This window comes from Lonchura striata, chromosome 3 (assembly GCF_046129695.1).
Source record: "Lonchura striata isolate bLonStr1 chromosome 3, bLonStr1.mat, whole genome shotgun sequence".
Taxonomy (NCBI): domain Eukaryota; kingdom Metazoa; phylum Chordata; class Aves; order Passeriformes; family Estrildidae; genus Lonchura; species Lonchura striata.
The window spans coordinates 50,832,415-50,856,761 of NC_134605.1; the positions used below are offsets into that span (position 1 = coordinate 50,832,415).

General features: G+C 40.6%; 1 protein-coding gene across 1 annotated transcript; it reads right to left on the reverse strand.

Annotated features, from left to right (window-relative positions):
• Positions 1 to 695: 695 nt before the first annotated feature.
• Positions 696 to 19,761, reverse strand: IFNGR1 (interferon gamma receptor 1). The gene is made up of 7 exons (XM_021553077.2): positions 19,606 to 19,761; positions 11,643 to 11,757; positions 11,066 to 11,238; positions 9,500 to 9,648; positions 8,656 to 8,827; positions 7,548 to 7,663; positions 696 to 1,312 (listed from the first exon to the last, which is right to left on the reverse strand). The coding sequence occupies exons 1-7, from the start codon at positions 19,691 to 19,693 to the stop codon at positions 821 to 823; spliced, it is 1,305 nt and encodes a 434-aa protein (XP_021408752.1). The 5' UTR covers positions 19,694 to 19,761; the 3' UTR covers positions 696 to 820.
• Positions 19,762 to 24,347: the final 4,586 nt, after the last annotated feature.

Consider the following 24,347-nt stretch of genomic DNA (forward strand, 5'->3'; position numbering starts at 1 on the left):
AACAGCAAAGACTACAAATAACTGGTACTTTCACAGAATTGTTAGGGTTAGAAGGAACCTCTGGAAATCATCCAGTCCAACTTGCTGGCAAGGCAGGGTCACCTACAGCAGGTGACACAGTTCAGGTGGGTTTTGAATGCCTTCAAGAGGGAAACTCCAGGATCTCCTTGGGCAGTCCCTTCCAGTGTTCTGCTACCTACCCTCAATGCAAAGAAGCTTCCTCTTTGAATGTTGAGGTGAACTTCTTTTGTTCTTAGTTTATGGCCATTACTTCTTACATCTTTGCCATGGAATAAAATTCTTAAAATACACAGGAACAACTTATAGGCATAATCTTATTTAAAAGAAATAAGAGCATTTAATTTAATATAAAAATACTCTTCAGAAGAAAAAGATAAGCAAGAGGATACCTTCAAAAATGGTAAAAACTCTCAAACATTTCTTGCACATGTCTCTTATAATCAAGTGAAGGATTTCTTAAGCATTATGTTCATTGAACTTATTTTGAACAAGACTTGAAGCAGAAGTGAATAATGGTACACCTGCTGTTTTATAGTCAATGGTATGTCTTCTATAAAGTATTGTTAAAAAACGCAACACTATTTCAAATAGGAAAAAATGAGTTATATAATATATAAAAGCATTTTTAAAAGTGGTTATTACGGATTTTCCCCACTCTTTTTATGCCATTTTCAAGTACTATCTTCAATTGTTTACTGATCAGAACAAGTACAACTTAGTACTTGTTAACCTAGTCTTTCCATAACCTTCAGTAATGATGTTCTTTCTCAGCTGTGGCGAAGCACTGCAGTTACCTTGGCTACTCAGTTGGCCTGTAAGCGTTCACAGGCTGTTCTTCACCAACATCTATCATCAACACATCTAACGGAACGTGAGGCTTGTCATAGCCAGAAAACTTGAAGCAGCTGCTTGGAGTGACTGTTGGCTGTGTTTCTGTGGTAGAAATCTCCGAATCTGAAGACTTACTGCATACATCCACTTGGCTACTGTTAGAAATGAAGTAACTCTCTTTTACTTCGCAATTTTGTTCATCAGTATCAACAGAGACCTCCTCTGTGCTTTCCTGAATAGGCACCTCCTCTGCTTTGGCTGGTGCCTCTGGGGAAGGGACAGAAGATTCTCCATCGCAGGAATTCACAGGACTAACAGTTTGTTCTTTTGGCTCTATCTCCAGCAAGGTGACTTCACCAATCACTGGCAAATCTGAGAGGCCTGATGTTACAGATATATACTTCCCCTCTGATCTTGGTCCCATCAAGGCACCTGTGTTCAGGTTTCTCATCACACTGACCTTAAATGGGAAAAAAAAAACCAAACAACTTTGAGTTTAAAATTTGGAAAAATATTTAAGTTGATAATAACAAATTTAACATCATTTTAACCAATTCCAAAACAAAACAGCAAAATTAAAATCGGGCAGAGACACTGGCCTATGTCCGTAAGTTTAACTTCTAGTAACACTTGTATGCAAGCTCTCAAAAATGCTTTCTCTGGGCAAGCATATTTGCAAGGATCAAATCCATTTCATGTCACCCACTATACTGTGCAGTTTCCAATGTAGAGGAGAACAGCAAAAGACAACATAATACTCTTCAGCTGGGGAAACCTTTCATACTCTATAGCTAATGAGTGTAACTTACAGCGCCTGTGATAATTTCTGGTATCTGTCTTAACCAGGAGGGAAGTGGACAACACACCCAGTAACTATGCTGAAGTCTCTCATCATACTTCACAGAGCCAATAAGCAGTCTCTCAAGGCTGCAAATTTTCATGTTTCACTTTGAAAACCCTCCACAGGTTGGTAATATGAATTCTTTCAATGGCCAGGCCCCAGCTTGTTTTAAACATTTACAATATGCCTTCAAGCTGCTTAATATTAAATTATTTTAAAAATTTAGACTTTTTTTAATATCTTTTCAAGAGTACATACAAATAAAAAACAAAGTAGAGTAAATTTTCAGCTATTTGATAGTGTTCCCTAAAGATAATAGAACACCTAGGGAGAAAGAGTTAATAATGTTCTTTCACAAATTTTGTAATTCACTATGTTTGTGTATCACACAATATCAAGTATTATAGATCCATGAAATTCTTAATAAAACACACAATCACTGTTTTTTCAGATACTCTGTAAAAAAAGAAACTGTCTGAAAATTCAGATGATGCTAATCTGGAAGAAAGAGATGTATACAGGAGAAGGAAAGACAAAGTAAAATAACAATAAGAAAAATTACAAATAGATACAAAGAACCTCCTGGTCTGTACTAGTGTAAAAACTGAGAGGGCCATCAAAACCAGATGATCCAACCTGACTCTGTTTTTCAAGAGTCTTCGCTGATTTAAAGGTTGTGAGACTGTAGCTTTACATTCATGCCTTCAGAGTGTGCTGACTTCATTAGAAACTCCTTTCATCTCTCACTTCAGTCTGATTGTCTTACCCCTCAGTAGCCCTGATACCTGTTGATGCTACTCTGTGGCTAAGGCTGAAGCTATAAAAGCATTACAATTAAGGAAAACCAACCAGCCAAACAACACCACAGGTCAAGCAAACAGTCCCTGATGAGCCGTTACCGGTCATCTAAATTAGTTTTACAAACAGCTGTGTGAACATCACTAAGGTGAGGAAATCCCCTAAGGAATCAAGGGATGCCACTGGGAAGTGCATTCAGGTGGTTCCTAGCACACTTCAACTAGCTGACACTCAACCATCAGTATCTCTGGAGCTTCATTTTCTGTTTTGGAAACAGAATACTACATAAGGAATATTCAGAGTAATTTTCATGAAAATTCAGGGAAATGCTTAAAAGTTAGTTGCAAGTAACAGATTACAATCAATAATGGGCATATACTGAAAATATTAAGAGCACCTTAAAGGATTAATGTACTTTTTGAGAATCTCTTTATACAGGTTTATTGGATATATATCCAAAATATTGGGTATTTATGCTATACAACACTGATCTTGAAGGGGCCAGCATCTATAGTTTTTTGGGATGGGGATTAGCAAACATCTGACTCCAATACTCACCTATATAATAATAATCAGCATGTGACAAGAGAAGGTAATTCTCTGTGTAAGGTGGAATACTTGAGGAATGTGAATTACAACAAAGTATTACAGAAACCATGGTCAAAAGCTGCATTTTCAGCTTTCCATCTCTCCCCATACTAGTACATGCTAAACTAAAGTAAAAAGCAAAACCCAGTCAGTTCTTGTTTCTATCCTTTTAGGATTTTCACAGAGCTCTAAAAAAAATTCACAGTCCTAAAATCTGTTAAGGGATCACCTTGCATTCTACACAGGTCTGGCATTTCACAGTGAGTGCCGGAAATAATACAAGACTTTGGGGATAAAATACATACTCTTGGTACAACTACATCTAAGACTTCTCAAAAATGGAAGTTTTTCTCTTGACAAGTTTCTGACCAAGGCAAGATGGTGCAAAGACACTCCTATTCCCATTCATGAAAGAAGGAAGTGTTCAGAAGAAAAAACTCCTATGTGTTTCCCGGTATCAAAGATTTTTTAAAAGTCACTGAGTCATGACTACAAGACAATTCAGCAACTCATGCAGTTGTTTCTAGCTTCAAAGATAAGAATCAATTTATTACAGTAACTGAATTCTTATTACAGTAACATTTAAAAGATCTTAAGTAACAAGTGTAATTAAGATATGGTTGCTATTTGAAGTACTTACTATAGCTAATATTTTTCTTTTATTCACATTACCTAACAAACTGACAGCTAGTGATGGGTATCAGCAATATTTCCTGGCATGTGCAGGTACTCATAACTTCCCATCTCAAATAACAGCACTTGAGCTTTCAGGTCTTTCACAGTCTCAACAGACTAGTGAGACACACTGCTGAAAGTCAGGCTCAAGGGCACAGCTAAATAACATAGCCCAAGGAATCCATAACAGTTAAGGTAATTACCAATTCTTCCTTAACTTCCTTTTCTAATGATGGGTCCACCTATGAATTCCAAGTAATTTTCAGGTGTACATTTCATGAAGGAGAGTTTCCATTTGAGCCTGCATTTCAAACTCCATTTCAAACTCCATTAGCATGATGTCAAAAATATTCATGGTCTTTGCATGGTTCAACAAAACATTAATGCTATGTAAATTTATAAAGAGAAAACTATGTGACTGCCCCCTAGAGATGCTCTCAGGGGAAAAAAAAACTTCACAAAAGAAATGAAGCAGCTTCTCTCTTGTAAGATAACAATTATTGGTGGCAAATATCAATCAATATTTACAGGAACAATTAATTTTTCCACATCAAAAATATATGTTGTATACCAAGAAGAAATAGAGCTGCAAATAAAATTCCCAAGCGTTTTCTGAATATCCGTAAGTGTTCTACAAAGAGAACAGCCTTGTCATTCCTGTCAGAACCAGAAAAAGCACCAGCAGAAAACAGAAAAGTAGGCTTAAGTAAGACTCAACTTTCACTTTTCTCTTGACAGTAGATGTTTTCTACTCCCAAAAATATTTGCCACTGTTCAAAGATTAAAGACACTGAAGAAAAAGACAAGGAAGTTAAAGCAGAGAGAGAGATGACCACAGCTCATCAGAAAATTATGGCCAGGTTCCTTTAAAAGTGGGTAAGCCCTTATCACAAATCTTAGAATAAAAATCTAGTACAGGAATAGCCACAGGACATGCAATGATTGAAGACAATGGGTAATAAAAGACAACCTCCTGCAATACTTTTTGTGAGATAAATGAAAAGGAGTTTTAACTACAGCTGAACTGCTGAAACTGATTCCTTTGATCCACGCAGAAGGCTAACACAACATCTTGTAAAGGAATCTGTCCCATTTCACATATGGCTGTTCCTGGTAGGATCCTACCGTTTATAATGATGTTTAAACATTTAAAAAAACATGTTTTCTGATGAAGACAATCAGTCATTGCCTGTATCAAATGACAGCTGCACTGTGGAAGTAGGACCAAGACATGACTGATATGTAATTCTTGGGAGTCACAAACAGCATAGAAAAGACAGTATAAAAGCTCTGGAGCTCTAATTGACAATGGATTTTTTTTCCCGTTCTCTGAGTATGTAAGACTCACAAAGGTAGCTGCTTAATGGATACTCTCTCTTATTTTCCCTTCTGTTGGAAAATTCCAAGTTGCTGGAAGTCACTCAAATGATGTTTTAGCATTGACTTAAAGGTGCCAGGAAGGAGATCACAGAAAATTAGCAGTCCTAAGGCAGGAAATCTTGTCCAGCCTTGTAACAGATGGAAAAACTCCCTAGATGTTTTATTTTCAGACAAGCTCAGGTAAGGCACAATGATCATAACCTGTACAGAAAGAAATGCCTAGTACATATTCAAAGGTCAGTGACAAGCTCCAAGTGCCATTAAGTCTATAGAGATAATGGCATATAATTAAATGTATCATTCATATTAATTAAACTGTTTGTTCATTACTTTAAATTATTAACCATAAAATAATTAGGCTTAAGTTATTAATTGCTCATTTTACATTCCCACAGTATTTACATTATCTGTATTTGAACTACCTCTATGGCCTCTACAACTTATATTTGTCATTAGAGACTTCATTGGAAATGGACAGAAATACAGAATACTCCGATTTGGAAGGGATCGACAAGAATCGGTGTCTACTTCCTGACTCCACCCAGGGCAACCTAGGAGTTAAACCACACAGATCATGGGCCAAATGCTTCTTGAATAGGATTTGGGCAGTGACCACTTCCCAAGGAAGCTTGTCTCAGTGCCTGACCACGTAGCTAACAATATTTATAAATAGTTATAGGCTTTATTCAGCTCCTTAGCAATACAATATGATGTAGCACGTCAACCATACTGCGGTACTGGAACCTAGGAACCACAAAGTAACATCTAGCCCAGTAGAATGAGAATATGGGCATACACATGAGCTTCTAGAAGGTGAGGTCAAGCTGGAGCATGCATCAGGAAGCTCACAGGTGTTAATAAGAAGCACACATTCTATTTGTGATATTGTTTCATGATCTTTTAGAGGAGGTATCACAATGTTACTGGAAAGGCAAAATAAATATGAATCCATTGAGCACAGCACTGCAATCCTGCATGAAACATCTTTTGCTACAATGAATGGTCTTCACAGAAATTACTTCTGTGTGTACACAGGACACAAAGTTACATATTCAGACAAGTGCACACTGGTGTGAACATGACAAGTCATCTCCAACGTCCGCTTTGATATTGGGGCCTACCTGCAGATGTCAGAGAGGTTTCTTTCATCTGATTTTTTAAAGTCTACAGTGTGAATGGCTACCTCCAAACAGTCCATGGCTAATTCCATAGTCCCCTGGCTTCATCACAGTCCAGGGAAAGCAATGGGAATTTTAGAATGCATTTTGTCTGACCAAAAGTGTATGAACTAGATCACTGCTTTACTACAAAGGGACCACCTCTGGCTTGGATATCTTCATTTAGTCGGAGCAATCTCACCTCCTGATATTATATTCTAAAGAACATAGATTCCAGAGGAATCTTGGGCATTGACTATGGAGAGGCCACTTTAAAGGATTTTGAAACTGAAGATCATGAAATCAAAGATTGTGGTCTACTGTCTCCATAAATGACACTTCCTCCATGCACTGAGAAGACACCCTTGCTGTGATTTCTTTTTACTACTGTCTCAGGTGGCAGCTCTTTGAAGTTGTGTAGTTCATTCCTTGTGACTATCATTACACCTGCAGACTATTACAATAGTACTTAGGTACACCACTTTGGCCTGACATGAAACCAAGGAGTGCTGTTGCTCTTTAAGGAACACCCACTCTGTTTCCTAAGGATGGCTACAGGAAGTTTTTAAGATAGAGCAGCTGTTGACTTCTCTTCCCTGTGACTGCTGTGTGAGAACAGACTTCCGCATATCCTTCTTCCCTCTCCCTACGGAACTATTACTCCCTCCCCTTACTAAGAATACTGTAGCAATTAGCAGAATTGCCAATACTACCATTTAATGCAGGAATCTCACAGCTCCTGTGACAGGACAAAAGAATTGAGCACAAACAAACACACGGAATTTTTTCTGAAGGTAAGAAAAACTGTGAGGGTGGTGTAACATTGGAATAGATTACCCACAGTAACTGTGGAGTCTCCTTCCTTGCATGTAGTCAAAAGCTATCTGGATATGTTCATGGCTAACCTGCTCTTGCACTTGAGCAAAAGGCTTTGGGTAGACGACCTCAAAGTATCTTCTCACATCAGTGATTCTGTGGTTCTGTGTCTCTGCTACTAGAATGAACACAAACCTACCTAGGTATGCACACACTGAGTTTTTAAGAACCAAATTCTCAAACTAGATCAACTACTGCTACTTCAGTTAAAGAGAGACTGAAGTCTAGCCCCAAAAAACTAAGAGGCATCTGGTTGTAAAGGCTATCAGAGTATTAGACGGGCATAAATTCTAAATATCTATGAGACCATGATAAAAAAGTAAAAAAACCCAACCAAACCCAAGAGATAGGTATAAACATACAGTAGTTACAGAACTCACCAAAGACTTAGGCAGCTGTATGTTGTTTTTCCTTAGTTTTTTGCAGCCACAGTATACTGTCAGTACTACTGTCAAAATCCCAATAACAACACACATAATGATGATGCCATGTGTACCTAAGAAATTTTTAAAAAATCTATTAGGAATTTTGGAAAAACAAGCCACTGCTGTATAATTTTAAATAATTTTAGAAATTGTAATAGCTCAGAATGCTTAGCTGTAATGTGCAAACCTTTTTTCACTAAGGAAAACTTAAGCCATAAGACTTTATGGAGTAAATGAGAATGACAGAAGCTTTTCAGTTTATATAAACATAATCACACTTTTATATAAATAAAGGAATTCTGCAACTAATTTTTTGTTCCTTAGGAATGACAGATGGGGATAATGGTATTTGTGCACCTTCTATGTGATAGCATATTAATTGAGATAACTACACAGAGTTTATGTACAATAAAAATAAAATATGATATCTTCCAAAGCACAGAATTGTTAACAATTACAGTAGGACTCCACTAATGTGTCTCTCCTTAATGCCCTCCCTCATCCAGCTGCTCCTGTGCATTCAAGAAGACTGCTTCTATCTGTTTTATCTCTGCTGAAATTACAAGCCATGACGAAGTACAACCACAATGTTTGTAGTTAAAAATTTGGGTCACTATTTTCCTTTTGTTCTCTTTAATTAAGAAAAAGACAGCAATAATTTAATGACCATAAGCTTACAGTCACTTCCGGTTAAAAGTCTATACATATTACCCTCAGGGATGAGGCTGAGCAAAAAGCCAGTTGCTGGAACAGACAATGCCTATGAAAACCACATAGCTCAGTGAATGATCCATTTGTGATTTTTTTAATTACACCAGTGTTCATGTATAATAGAAATACGTTGTGTAATACCAACATAGGAAAAAACACCCCAAAAAATTTCAGGGTCACTTAATACAAGATTTGTAAAGGTCAGAACTGTCAAAGTGCATTTAGAAAAGATTGACTAAGCTTTCCCTACTTTTTCTATTCTCCCAAAGGCACCCCAAGCATCAAATACTTGCTAGATCAGATCTGTCTTCAGATTCAGTATTTTTTTAATATAGCATTTGAATCATCTTACTCGATGTCTGCCTGAGAGGAGCAGGAGTGCAGCTTTCCTCTGATGGAGTGCCAACCATCAGAGAATCAAAAATTCCTTTTGCTGAAACACAGTAAGTGGAACTTTCAGTAAGAACTGGGATTTTGAGGCTACACTTATGCATTGTGCAGTTGTCCTCATAGACCTCTTCAGTCTGAAAAAAAAATGGAAGACACATTATAATATCTGACTCATGAGAACAGTGTTACAGTACCTTCCACTACTTCAAAAAATGTTACAATACTATTAGATTTCCTACATCACTCATATGCCTTGCAAAAGCTGTGTGACCATCAGCTTACTGGCTACCTTAAGATGTTATATTTGATCAGAGCATAGTATCTTCCACCTAAAATTTTTTGCTGTTCATAGTAGAGATTCACATTTATAAAACTTGCACCTGGATGCAGATGAAAAGCTAACTGTAAATAAACATATCTGTTGTAATTTTCCTCACCTTCACCCTCCATGATTGCTAAATAACCTTGTATAAATACCTTGAAAGTCAATTTTCTTAAATGAAATGTCTCTTTAGACAAGTGAGAGGGGCACAAGTTATCAGTGTTTTAGCATGTATGAAGAAACAGCAGCATGTTATTAACACTTATCTTGTGTACAGTTAACTCAATAATCTAATTTTTGTTGCAAGCACTCATTTGGATAACAAAAATACAGACCTTTCATTCGCCTATCTCATTGTAAAGTGCTCAACATTTTACGTGTTCAGCTGTTTTCTTACCTGTTAGCTCCATGCATCATAGGCATAAATCCCTTGTATAAGCATTTAAGATAAACAAATGTTTTTAATTTTATTTTTAGAACCTACCTTATTTTCACTACCTTGAACAGTCACCAAGTACGCAAAATTTGAATAGATGTCTTCAATACAAGAAAGAGGGAATACAGGATGGTAAATATCAACCATGATTTTATCACCATGTCTTGAGATATTCAGTTTTGGCGGTCCTATTTTTCCTGCAACATATTACACCATTGCTATTAGGCCAAAGTTTTTAACATAAAATGTGGTATTTATTGTTAGTTTTCCAAAATTCATCAGAGATTTGAGAAGAATTACATCTTTATATCCATGCTGTGAATATTGCATAGGCATAGGTGTTGATAAGACCTCTCTGTTGCTTAGAAGTAATGGAGGCATTTGGATATCTTAACTAATCAGCTTCTAAATGGAAACAGATTTTCCATGATGAATTTAACTACTAAATAATTTAACTGTCCAACACACATAAGGCCATAAAAATTCAGCTGACAACAGAAAAAACTAACAGCAATTAAACATATACATGAACGAGAACCAAACTCAAGATCCTGCTGACTAGATCTCACCATAAATCACCTCAGTTAAAAACAATACTGCACTGAAACAAAGACTAGATGAAAAGGTAAACAAATCTCACCATGAGCACCATTTGGAAACTTTGGATTTCCCGTGGCAATGGCCTATGTGAATTTTTCGTGTCTAACAGTCTGACTGAATATAAGTTTCTTGTTCAATGGGAAAAGGATTTTGTCTCTTTTCTCCATATATGGCTACCAATTTTCTGGAAACTGCCACACAGAGCATTACCACCATGACTTGTTCCTTTTGTCAAACTACAGAAACCAGCCACTATTTCAAGTAATAGGACTGCTGAGGAGGAACAGAATCATAGCAGAAAGCACTCCACTCCTTCAGCTCCAGCAATACAGGAATAGATAGAATTCAGACAAACTCATGGGCCAGCTTCTCCCTGAAAGCTGTATGTTTGGAATGAAGTAAGCATGGGAAGAAGTCTCTCAGTCTTTCCTGACTTTGTTGCATTTCCTTTGCACTGCCTATGTAATACCAGGGCCTGCCACACTGGACTGTAGACACAAAATGTACTTTTACAGTACTGATGTTAAAAGTCTGATTTTTTTTGCAAACCAGCCTGAAGGATTTACATGAAGAACTAGTAACTTAGTTAACTAGATAACTTAGTTATCCAGTATTTATGCAGCTTTTAGTATTCCCTAGATACCGGAAGCTATCAGTACATGGCATTCTAGTGTCAAGCAATACATTGCTACTTCAGTGCTGCCTCAAGGTCCATGTTGTCTGGTGACAGTTTCCTACCCTAAACTGGTGTCTGGAACATGGGAAGAATTCAGAGTGTTCCATCACCATCACCTTCTTGCCTTTAGACATTTTGAAACAAATACTCAGACACCACAGAGTAAGAACTAGCAAGCACCATGAAGTTTCTACTAAGCAATCATCATGATTCGTTTAATCCTGGACTTCTGGCTTTAAGATATTTCAAATGCAATACAGTAACAGAACGAAAGGAATAATTACTAACTCTCCAAATATTTGCAAAAAATTACAAGGTTTAGTTTAGATACAACTTACCATGCCTTTGCAAAATAAACTCATTTGCCTCAACATATTCAGACTCTTGTGACCCAACAACAGCTTTAACTCGAAGCCAATGAGATGAATAAGGGTCACATATTTCCTCTGAGAGATCACAAAAATGAGCTGAAGTGTTCACACAGGTTGAGACATTCTTATAGTGACCTAAACTGTAAAACAGATCAAGTAATAATTAATACAATTTCAACTGCACAAGTCAGTACAATACACTACCTGTAACAAAAAACAAACTGAGCATGGCCAGGACCTGTGAGGGCACAGATTGCCCATGGAGGTTGTGGAGTCTCTTCCCCTAGGGGAATTCAAAAGTCAACTGGACATAATCATGGATGACCTGCTCAAGCAAGGGATTTGGATCAGATGACCTCCAGATATCCTTACCAACCTCAACCATTCTATCACTTGACAAATTTTCCTTTAATTTACACTTGAAAAACCTTCACCCTACATGACTTCACTGCATAGAAACCAGAGAATTTACCATGGACTGACTACTTTTATGTGCTTCTAGAGAATATCAGGTATAGAAAATAATAAAATAGTAAGAACTTACTTGTAAGGCATGATTTCCACAATAAAATGAGGAGTTTTGGACATAAGTGGGTACTGCCAATGCAAAACTGTTTTGAAATTTTCAGATGTTACTAAAATCCCTGTTGGTGAAGGCACTAGAATGAAGAGAACAATTACACGTTGATAAACAGACCTTTGCAAACACAACAGCCAAATGAACTTCTAAATTATTTGGAAAAGGCAACATGCTGAACACAAAAATCACAAATACTTCCCCCAAATGAGCTAGTCTGTCACCAATACAAACATCTATAAGCCCTGTACGCTGTTCTACTACTCACCTCTCATGCAAAGACAGCTTTTGTCCTCTTTGCAACATCAGATAACCCATGCCCACTGAGAGCAAGTCTATCAGACAGCCTGTATCAGGCCCCTAAGCAGTGATTATACCCCTGTGTTGGTCTTTAACAGCAAGACAGGTTGTAAGACTTTACCCAAGTTAGAGGAGACTACCCAGTTCCTGTAGATTTCTCTCGCTGTTCAGAAATTGAATTGGAGTGGATGGGCTGAGAGATGGTACCAGAGCTGGAGTATCAAGACCAAAATACAACAGGCCTCCTAGGGTAAACCTGGATTCCCTATTAATTTCTAACAGTAATACTTCTACCACTCCAGCAGTGTCTTCAGTAAGCTGTGATGACCAAAATAAACTACAAACATTTGTAAGGAATTTGAACACTGAAGCTATAATGTAGTTCCATTTGAAGGAACGTGTTTGAAGTACACTTAGCAAACAAAATCAGAGGCAATATAGTAAAGCAATCCAAAGATAAGAAGCAACACTGACAGTCTTCCATGTACAGCAAGTATCTGTTTCAAGTAGCAATCCCAAGAGGAGTAACAAGGGAGCAGCTGCAAGGGAAGGAATAATACAGAATCCTGTAAATGCTGATGTGCCGCATGACACTCAAGAAGAGAAGAGAAATTAAGGTCACTTGTCGTGGTTTGACACAGAAAAAGAAATTTTCTCGGAAGGCAGAGGTCAATTTGGATATTGACCGATTGAAGGTGGACACGCCTCTGAGAACACAGAGGGGTTAAAAGCAGAATTCCCAGGGAAACTCGCTCTCTTTGGTTCCGGTCAGCGCACAGTGCAGCCTCTCCCCTGCCCGGCCGTGGCTGGGTGGGGAGGGGAAGGCCCATGGCCTGACTGAGGTGGGCCCAAGGGTGGAGGGACTGGAAACCCCTGCAGATGGAAGGGTGGAGAAATCTGGGATGTCTCCGTTCCCCCCAGTTCACGCAGGGAAGGAGAAGAGCGAGGGGGGGTGGGACGAGGACCGGAAGGTGCCTAGCTGCCTTTGGGAGCCGGAGAATCTGGGCAGAGAGCCAGCCAGGGAGTCAGGACTTGAGAAATGAAAGCTTTGTGAAATTTTTTCCCCTCCTCAGTTTGAAAGAGAGGAAGAGAGACAGCTTGGACCCTGGGATGTTATAAGGAGAAATTCTAGGTGGGAGGGGGTGAATGAGTGTTTTTTTGGCTGGACTTTCTCCTTGGTAGCCACCGACTGAATTAATCTCCTCCTCCAAGAGAGACTGTATTTTGGGAAGATGCCAGCGAGCCAAGAGACCATGCTTCAGCTGGGAAAAGACAGAAGTGGAGCGAACAGAGAAAAGTTAGGGGGTTTGTGGTAGTGCCCCCTGTCCTCAAAGAAGGAGAAGATCTCTGTTCTTGGATCCCCAGCCCCAGGGGAAAATGGGGGGGGACTGTGGTCCCAAAAAACTAAAAACTGAACTGTTGTTGGCTTTTTCCCCCTCTTGGCAGAACATCCTTGAAAGGAAAAAAATCCTAAAGGCAGTCTGACCACCCATGCATTGGTGGTGAGAGCACTGTGCATGGAAAGGAGAAGGGTCACCATGGCAAACTTTTCTCCAGGCAGTGCCATGTGTGACATGGAAGCACAGGATGTGGCAGCTGTGTTTTCTTGGGGGGTCTGTGGCACAGGAGAGACTCTGTTCCCTCGATGGACTGAGTATCGGTTGTTTGGAGGGTGGAAACCTGACTGGGGTCCAGATTGTGTCTCACTGTGGTTTGTTGGAGTTGGGTGGTAGGAGGAGGAATGCTTTGCAAGGTTTTCATTTTGATCTTTGTGTGGTTTTTTTTTTTCTTTCCTCCCCTTTTTTTTCCTTTTGTAGTAGTAGCTTAATAAAGTTTTCTATCTGTTATTAAGCTTGGGCCTGCTTTGCTCTGTTCTTGATTGCATTTCACAGCATTCAATTGAGAGATTGCATTTTCATGGGGGCACTGGCATTGTGGCAGTGTCAAATCATGACATCATTCAACTAAATTTAACTGTTACAACTCAGCTTCTCAATATCTAGTTTGGCACCTCTAGTATTCTCAATATGGCTTTTACAAAATGCTGAGGGAACTCATATCAGACTTGCTCTTGTTCACAAAGCAAGTACTACAACTTCATTCTCTGATGTATTTAGGGAAAGTAAACAATTTTCACATCCTGAGAACAAGACCACAAATATAACACATTACTGAAAGTGATACGTAGAGGCTGAGATATGCTACTGACAACCACAAAGATTTGATGTAATATAGGTCCTTCTGCAAGCAGTACCGTGGTTTGTTTTAATACATACAAGAGGGGTATTTCAGCTATTGGATGAAAAGGAAAATAATAATCACATTCACAACCACAAGAAAAAAAAGGTGACAAGTTGACAGAAGAGGCATCAAGCACACAGATAGGTGAAAGCACATAAACATTACTTCAAATATGCACTTTTAAGCCACAGTGCAGCTAGCCTTACAAAATTTTAACTTTTGTGTACTATTACACAAAATAACCTGCTTAACATAAGGGGTTGACCCAGAGCACTGAAGGAGGTAACAAGTATTACAGCAGGACCCCTCCATCATCTGCCTAAGGCCTGGGGAAGTCCCTGCTGATTAGTAACCAGCAATGCAATGCACTGCCTAAAGCAAAAATTAATTCAATAAACTGGACATTTCCAAGATGTAAAAATGAGATAGCCTTCAAAGCCTGATACTTGTACCTTGTGTAAGACTGAACTTCCTTCCCTCATTCTAGCATTATGGTATACACAGAGGGATTTGTCAGCACTGCTTACACAAAAATAATTCAGCAGAAGTGCAATAATGCACATAATTGAACAGGGCCTGATGACTCCACAATGCAGAGTTTATGGTTCAGCTATCTGAGACAACAGCAGCCCTAGAAACAGCAGAAGTTCATTCAAGTCATATGTGACTTTTAAACATAATTTAGGCACTGAAATACAGACTGAAAGCACAAACTGAAAGCTTGAAAAGACAAACTGAAGAAATAACAAGTAAAAATGTATTTTGAGTCTGTTCCTTTTTTAGATTTCCAAAAAACAAACAAATCCTTATATTCCCCAAGTGACACATCATAGGAAGACACTTATAAGCCACTTTAACAGGCCAAGAGGGACAACAGTCTGAACTTTGCTGTAGAGTCATGGTTAACTAATCATTTAAAAACAGATAGAGGCCAGTTGTTCTCTTCTGGGCCCCTGACTGGGAGAAGTGTACCTTCCTTGTGCCAGCCCTGTACCCTACCTACAGCTGCTTCAGCTCACAGATTCACAGAATATTCTGAATTGGAAGGGACCCGCAAGGATCACGAAATCCAAGTCTTATGTAAGTGGCCCATAGGAGACCTGAGCTCACATATCCACTTAAACTGCAGCCATATAGGGCAGCAGTTCTGATGACTTATGCCACCCATGAAAATGAAGAAAATGGAAAAAAGATCAGATAAATTTGCACTACCTTCGAATACTTGTGCAGTACTCTGCAGCCATATGCAGTGAAAAAAAAAAAACCAAACAGAAAAAAAGGTGGCAATAAGATAACCAATACTCTGAAAGACAGATTCTGAAAGCAGCAAGTCAATGCTAAGGATGAAAATAATAAATAAAAATAATTTAGTCTATCTCTGAAGGCTGCATTTCCTTTTTTTCTTTTTTTTTTGTGTCCAACTTGGGATTCAAAGGGTTTGAGATAACAACAGACTTGACTGGGGTGTACCACACTAAATTTACAACTGTGGCTTGCCCTGAGGCTCACTTTCCTGACTGTATATTCGAGTCCAGGGCTCAGAGTCCAGCACTCGTTGCTTTCACTGCTTGCAGTACTGCTTATCACCTCACAGGAATGAACATGCCTGGGAACATCCTGGTAACAGCCATGGTGATACATATGGGCTGGCAAGTGGCCAGGGTATTCTGTGCTGCATCACACCCAGTACATAAAGTGGGGGGAAGAAGGAGGAAGTGTGGCACATTTGGAGTGATGGTGTTTGTCTTCCCAAGTAACCCTTACCCATGATGGGGCCCTGCTCTTCTGGAGACGGCTGAACACCTGCCTGCCCATGGGAAGCAGCAAATTAATTCCTTTCTTTGCTCTGCTTATGTGCATTGCTTTTGCTTTCCCTATTAAACTGTCTTTATCTCAATCCATGAGTTCTCCAGCTTTTACCCTTCTGATTCTCTCCCCAGTCCTGCTGGTAATGGAGTGAACAAGCAGCTCTGTGGGGTTTGGTTAAACCTTGACAAAACGGTCCTCCTAATTATTTATATCCTCACTTCAATCTGTTCTAAATCAAACAAAATTGACCTGTACTAAAAGCAGAGTTCAGCCATCTGAGGGCTAGACAAGAGTTAGGAGCACTGCCCAGCACCACAGGACCAAAACCAAGCCGGAAGAGGTCACTGCTCACCAGAGGCTGCAGGAGCACCAAGCACGTGCCTTGGGGAGGAATGGAAAATGTCTGTCAGAGCAGTGGTTCTCCCTTCTGCCATGCTCCCCTTCAAGGCAGCACATCTGGGTTAGCGTGGCCCCTCTCTGTGCACTTCTGGCAGGCCAGGCACCAAACAGGTCCTGCTCCCATCAGACTGTTGGAGGGGAGCTGCCTGTTGGCTGTGCTTGGCTGGGAGCTTGGCAGACTGGGAAGCACCAAGGAGCAAGGTGATAAAGAAATTTTGTACCTGCTAGATGACTGGCTATCTTTTAAGAGGCAGCAACCACGAGGTTTATGTGAAAATGCTTGCATGTGCCTGTCTTGGCCAACTTTCATTTATTCTTGCAAAAGAAACCAAGGACATATATTTCTCTTGTAATGCCAACTCCATACCTGAATGTTACTTCCTTAAAAAAGTTACTGAAAACAAGCTTAAATTAATGCATGTAACAATTTATGCAGAAAACTTCTACCAGAAGTTCTCGAAAGACATCAGATTCACAAAGGAATTAGTTTACAAATTAAATGAGTACCATGACTGGTGTAAAATTTAAAGCTACTAATTTTTTAAGTATTTACTGCAATGAACTTAAATGATTTCTCAAGTATCATGAATAAACGTTATACACAGTAGATTGAGCATTTTTACAGATGCTATTTACAGCAGAATTTTATTTTCTAAGGTCTCAGAGGTTTGACATTGTTCTGTGCAGTTTTTAAAATCATTGTTTATGACAAAAATCTCCACAAAGTTGTAAGCTGTACTAAGAGGAGAGGTAGACCGAGATCACCATCTTAAGAAAAACCACACCAAGTAGCACATGATGGACACTTAAAAAACAGATGCAATAATACAAGATAAATATTGTTTTATCTATGAGTGTTCATCCCTTTTGTTATAGCTGAGAAGTGTTGTAATAGATGATATCTAAATACAGCACTTTCTACCATCTAATTTGTTTTTGTTTGCAGCTTGACAGTAAATTGCTATGAATGTCAGTAATCTGAATCATAAACAACTCAAGGCCACTATGATTATCACACACAACGGGAAGTCAGCTGCCTAAATGAACTACACACATCCTTGAAAATGTGGCTTACAATGTGCAGCAAGCACCTGCACCACTACCACAGCCTCTAAATATTCTTCACCTTGACCACAGACCTTGTCTTCCACGATATTAAAATAAAGACTGAGAGTTCCCATCAGCAAGAGCCCAGCTCCACTGTGGGGTCAGAGGCCTGTCAATGCAGGCACATTAGGCACTCAGCTGCAGGAAATGCATATGTTCCAACTGCTCCTGGATTGTCTGGCATCATTCCTTTTCTAAGGAAAACAGTGTCCTAGAACGGAAGATGAAGATGACTGAACACTTCCTCATTACACACTCAGCCTCGATATATGTATTATACTACCGGCACATTGAAAGCCCTATAAGATTTAAGGGGAAAAAAATAATCATACAACTATTACCAAGGAAATTCTGGGCTCCTCGGTACAAGAGAGACATGAAGTACATGGAGCAGGTCCAGCAAAGAGCTACAAAACTGACCAAGGAATTGGGGCATGTCCATTATGAGGAAAGGCTGAGGGAGCTGGGCCTGTTCAGTCTCATGAGGAGATGATCGAGAGGGGACCTCACCCAAAGCTACAAGTACCTGAAGGAGGAGTGCCAAGAAGACAGTTTCTCACTGGTGCCAAGCAACAGAACAAGAAGCAAAGAGCAGAAACTAATGTACAGAAAGCTCCACCTGAATATGAGGAAAAACTTCTTTACTATGTGTGTGACCAAGCACTGGAACAGATTGCCCAGAAAGGCTGCGGAGTCTCCCTCACTGGAAATACTCGAGAACCATCTGGATGCAATCCTGTGCCATGTGCTCTAGGATGACCATGACTGAGCAGGAAAAGGTTGGACCAGATGACCCACAGCGATCACTTCCAACCTGACCCATTCTGCTATTCTATACGTGACAGCATCATAAACATGGTTCAGACTTCCCTTTCTACCTTAATTCTTTACCTGTAGGTCAGCACATCTGCTTGCATCAATAGTATAACAAAGTAAGTCATTACATATAAACCCACCATTTTCATTCAACTAATACACAGAATTGTCAATTAGAAGTCCCTTCATTATGCTTTTGTTCACTAAAAAGAAAGGGTTTACCTATAGTGGCTGTGACCAAGATGAATGCAAATCACCAAGAAAATACTGCTGGAGTTTTCAAAATTTAACTCAAAAATACATTCTGCTCCTTTGAGCTGAGGGTTTGCTGCACCCACACGTAGAAAAGTGAGCTTTCTGCTTCTAATGGTGTTTTTAGCATCATTAGTCCTTATCAGCCAAAGCTAAGCAGACTTCCAATGCATGGTGTGGCCCATGCCCAGGGGCAATCAAGTTCAGTCACTTCACCTGGGCATGGATCTGAACTCAAAGAAATCTCCATTAGCAGAATCCAAAAAGCCTGGGCACACAGCCAGCTCTCAGTAGTCTCAATAAAAATTAAATTCATGTTCTCTTTGGACTATTAGACAGCAACCTCTGTAATTAACTTTTCCAGTTTAAAATGAAACTAGTAAGCCTGACTATTTCTTTTGTAGTTTACTCGCCGTGCAAACGGAGACATAATGCTGCTCTCCGTTGGCAAGCCACTCTTCCCCAGGAGCGCTTCGCCAAAATGCGCGTGTTCCAGGCCGTGATCCCGGCACCTTCTTTACACTCCCTAGTCCTGTGCTCCCCATTTCCGCACCGAAATTCCCAGTTTCCCTACTTCTTTGTACATACGAAGCCATGAAGCACGGCGCAGCAGGCCTGTCCCAGGCACACGCCGCTCCTGCTGTGAGTGCCAGAAGCGTGCGAACAGCCGAAACGCGGCTGATGTCAGCAGCGCGCCGCCGGCGCGCCGCCAGACGGCCTCCGGGGCCCGGCCGCACCGCGCACCGGGACAGCTCGGCCGGGGCGCCCGGGGGCAGCCCGGGAGCGGGGGCTCCTCCCGCCGCCGGCCGCTCGCACTGCCCGACGGCTCCCCGTGCCCGCAGCGGGCGGCAGCACGCGGGCCTGGCCCCACCGGCGGCGCTCGGTCCCGCAGCGTTCCGCACAGGGCGCGGCACGGCCGGCGCCGCCGCCCCTCGGGTGACCCGCGCTGCCTCAGTCGGTCTGCCTGCCCGCGCCGCGCCAGCCCCCGCCTCGCCCCGCCCGTTACCTGCGGGCGGCTGCTCCTCCTGGGAAGCCGCGCTCCCGCGGAGCGCCAGCAGCGCCGCGACAGCCAGGAGGGACAGCGGCCGCCACATGGCGCTCGGCGGGGACCGGACGAAGCCGCCCCGCACACGGAGCCCCCGGCGCTGCCGGCCCCACGCCCGCTCGCCGCCCCGCCCCGCCGCGGCGCCTGCGCCGGCGGGAAGGGGCGGGATGCCCGGCAATGATAGCGCGGGGGCGGCGCGGGGTCACCGGCGGACAGCGCCCCGGGGGCGCCGCGGGCGCGGCGGGAGGGGGAAGCCGCGGAACTGCGGGCTGGCGGCCGCCCCAGCGGTGTGGGGGATGTCGTGCTCCGCGATGCCCGCGCTGGCTTTGTCTGGGACGTGTTTAATACCTGTCAGCCCCAGCCGCTTGGACAGCCCCGTCCGGCTCGTTATGTTGCAACTTATGCTGTCTCCCCATTTCTTAAAAAACACGAAGCGTTCACCCTGTGGAGTATTTCGGAAACAGCACACGGAACTGGTACACGTAGAGAAATCCTAATTTATGCTGCGAGGCTTTATTTTTCTTGGAAATAACCTAAATGTATATGTGCTTCAAAAAATCGAAGTTTGCTGAGTAGGATGGAGACTGCAGTTTTTGCCATCTTCCTGTTCCCGTGTCTCCTATCCAGTGTCCCAGTGCCAGGCAATTCTGCACCTTCACCTTTTAAAGTCAAGGCCACCCGCTTCTCCTACATGCCTCTGCAGCTGCGATGAGGATGTAGCAGCTATATAAGTTTTTGTCAGTGATTTTGCAAGTAATGATTTTTCCAGACCTGAAATGGAGGAACGTTGATGGATCTTTGACATCCACACGTCTTCTCAGGCTTTCAAGGAGACAGAAAGGAGGAAACAGAGCCACAATGCCAGAACCTTTATGCTTCCCCCTTCCCATACCTCTCTTTGAAACAGCTCAGCTGCTCACTTTCCTTTATTTCCTGTCCCAAGTTCACTCCCTAGGGAAAGGTGTGGAGAAAATTGTTTTCGTACTACTTGGTATCAAAACTCAAGAGGCGGCACAATTTGCTGTGTGGGATGGAATGAGTAGCAAGGAGAGCGAAGGTTACAAGTTAGCAATGGATGATGAAAAAACCACCTCACTGTCACAGCCTCAGAAATCAGGTGTTCCCAGAGGTGATGGAGTGTAGGATCAGCGTGGGGTACAGAGCTAACATCTCGTCCCAGCTGTGCTAAGGCTGAAGAAAATGGATTGTGAAACTACACTGACTTTGTGTACCTAACGATCCTCATAGACTGACCTTTGTGCTTAATGCAGGGCAACAGCAAGCTTTTTACGACCAACAAGCACTTAATTGCCTTTACTGAAGTATTGAGCACTCACTGGCACGTGGATTTTAACTGCCTGAATTATGTCATTCTTGCACAGTATTTTCTGGCACATAACGACAGGATGAGAAGAAAATGGCCTCACATTGTGACAGAGGAAGTTTGGATCAGATATTAGAAAAGGAATTTCTACATCAATGCAGTTGCCAAACATTAGAACATGGCTTCCCAGGGAAGTGGTTGGTTGAGTCACTATCCCTGGATAAAAGAAGCACATATATATTAAACTTAGAGACAGGGTTTAATGGTGGACTTAGTAATGTTTCAATGACAGCTGGATTTGGTGATAGTAACAGGTTTTTTCCAACCTACATGATTTTGTGATTGAAATGATAATTTACACAAAATTAAGTAAGAACAAGGCATCACCAGCCCTTGAGAGAGTTCAGGTGTTCTGACAGTTGTATCAAAGAATGACAGTGTACCTAAGGTGGCTGTCACATAAACAGAGCTTGATAAGATTGTGGGTGTTTTATGAAAATACTTCAGAGACTTGAAAAAACATGAAATGGGAAATCAATGAATAAAAATTAAGCCAGCTCTGCATGAAGAAAGTAAATATAATTCCACTTCTGAGATCTGTTCCTGGTGTACCCGCTGCCTGTGCTATGGATACAGCTGTTGGCAGGGGGTGTTCTTACTGTGCAGTCAATGTACCCTATCACCACCAAAACATTGCCAACTTACTCAGTTTTATCCTTGTCCTGAAGTGTTATACACTGGGGAAAAAAAAATGGCTAATATGTAAACTGTCTTGTAACTTCCTCTTTGCTCTTCACACACTCAGCCCAAGTGCTCGTCATGTGCCTTTCTCACACAAAAGGTCCTGACAAGATAAACAAGTTCACATATTGTGAGACACATTTCCACAGCCTTTTGTATGCTTGTTTGTTTGTTTGTTTTCTTAGCTATCACTTAGTTGTGTCACAGGGTTACTGTGCCTTCATGTCCATGTGGTTTTGCCATCTTTGATGAAATAGGGACAGGATTTTCACCTCACTTATACTTTAAGTGAGTACATTTTCTTTAAATGCTATCATAAAGAGAAATCACAGACACAGAGAAGTTATGTCTAACCAGAACTTCCCCCAGTGATTAAAAGCACTAGCTGTCCTCCCCTCCCAAAGGGAAAAACAATCAAATACATAAACAGCCCCAAAAGAAATAAAATAAAAAAGAGATCATTTGTGATCATTTCACTTCTACACATCCCATTAATCTGTTGGGAAGTTTAGTAATCTTCTCATGTAGACTTACAGTAAAAATACACATTTGATCTTCCAGGAGCATCATTCCTAACTCTCCAGCAGTCATTTCAAATGCATGTCCAATTTTATTTTCCTTGGCTACCAATTTTTTCTAAATTAACAGTTTCAGGAAACAGCAAACTCCATTGGAGCCCCCTTTATTTCAATTTTAAAGTATATATATATAAAAAAATCCAGTCAGACAAAGGAATACAATACATTCTCCTTGGCAACAACCATAAGATCTTGATATCTGTCTGACTGTGCAATGGCTGTAGAGCTATTAGCCAAGCAGCAGGTATGTGACTGGCCATTTAAAATGCTGGTTTTGCATAGTGAAGGTATGGTGGAGTGCTAAGTCTGAGCATGGAACTTGAGAATCAGCAATGTAAATCCCTAGGAAAGCAGGCTTCATAAATTTTGCTGTTCATGGAAAATTTTATATGAATATGTGTTTGTTGAAGCAAGTTCTATTATCTGGAAAAGGAGAAGGCCAAATAAACAGTAACTGGAATGCATAGCAGAGGAAGGTGAAATCAAATAGATGAAGCAATATATGAAAGTGCCAGTGTGTGTACTGATACCAGCCAAGCTTTCATTCTTTTTCACAAATGCCCAAAGATAATTAATCAGCCATGGCAATAGGTGTCCTGCAGTTGAATAGGAAGAGGAAAATAAGGAACTTCAGTTACTCATTTGAGCACAATGTTAAACTGTTACCCTTGGCTGAAGTTGAGATGGAGTAGGGATCCGTTCATGATCCCACAGGGAAAGGGATTATTCCTGAGCAGGACACTATTGGGCTTTTCCAGGAACATAAGAGATAGTCTTGGAGAAAACTCAGATGGCAGAGACTTACAGAGACACCTACCTTTCCAAATTTATCAACAGTTTTTTGTTACCTTGGCCATTTATTAGATATAACTTGTTTGGCTTATGCTTCTATTGTTTAAAAATAACAAAAGGATATTTGACAAATTAGTGGTGGGTCAGTAAACTGTCACTTCAGCTAAAGCCAGAAGAGACACCTGGTCTTTATTCTATCCAATGATTTATTGTGCTGGGAGACTTGCCACAATTGAACTGTGTGATAATTAATAGACTATGAAAAATGTTATCAGATTATGTTTGTTTATTTATTAGCAACAGGCTAATAAATTATAAATGTGTTAAATCATGTAGAGAGGGGAACAGCAACTCCAGCACTTGAGGAAGCAGATATTTTCTGCAGCAGTGCACAGGACTGCCCATGTCTGTCCCAAAAGGATGTTGCAGTCAGGAAGAGGGGCTGAAAGGAACTATACTGATCAAAAGTTGAAAGTGGGTATTCTGAGGAGAGGCTAAAAGTGCTTATCTTTTAAAATAAAAGGCTGAAATTGAAACATCTCTCTGCAAAAATGTGCACTATTTTTAAACCGAAAGAAAAAGTTTAAACATAATAATGAAATACAAAATGTTCCTGCCTGAATTAAGGCTGAAAATTACAAGAACATTTCTAATTTTCATGAGATTAGACCTTGGAACAGCTTCAGACTAAGATTAATGGGAACATAAATTTAGTTAGGTGTAATGAAGTTTGTTTATATTATAAATAATTTTGAAAAAATAGTTATTAAAGACTATTTCACTGCTATAGCAGTGAAGAGGATTCTGGTAATCTATCTAGATTACTAGTGAACTGAAGAATGTGTATAAATATTAGCTGCTAAGAGTATTGTATTAGAGCTTCTTTGTTTTGTAAAGTGTATTATTGATAACCTCCAAGCCTCTCCTTTTTAGACAAAAACCAAACTTCATCCCCATAAAATAAAAAAGTTCTTCTGACAATACTTTGAAATAATGCCAAAAGAGAATTAAAACCTGGTAAAAGAAAAAAAAAAACCAAAACACTTGATTTAATAAGAAGCCTTTCCAATTTCTACTGGACATGTGTTTCATTTGTAAGCATAGTGAAGCAAAATGCCCTGCAGAGCTGCACACAGACTGGCACAATTCTGACATAGTAAGATCGATAAAGGGATGCATATCTCATTACATCCACTAAGAAATTAGTTGTTAAAAAGAAAAATGTCAAGAATGGTTTAGATTGTAGAATTGTGCCTGAGTCTGATCTG

Excerpts from the sequence above, each read along its gene's own strand:
- IFNGR1 (XM_021553077.2), bottom strand. The coding sequence starts at position 19,693 with ATGTGGCGGCCGCTGTCCCTCCTGGCTGTCGCGGCGCTGCTGGCGCTC. Across the intron at positions 9,649-11,065 it reads GTTTATTTTGCAAAGGCATG|GAAAAATAGGACCGCCAAAA; the intron begins GTAAGTTGTATC and ends AATATGTTGCAG. Across the intron at positions 8,828-9,499 it reads TTCAAGGTAGTGAAAATAAG|ACTGAAGAGGTCTATGAGGA; the intron begins GTAGGTTCTAAA and ends TTTTTTTTTCAG.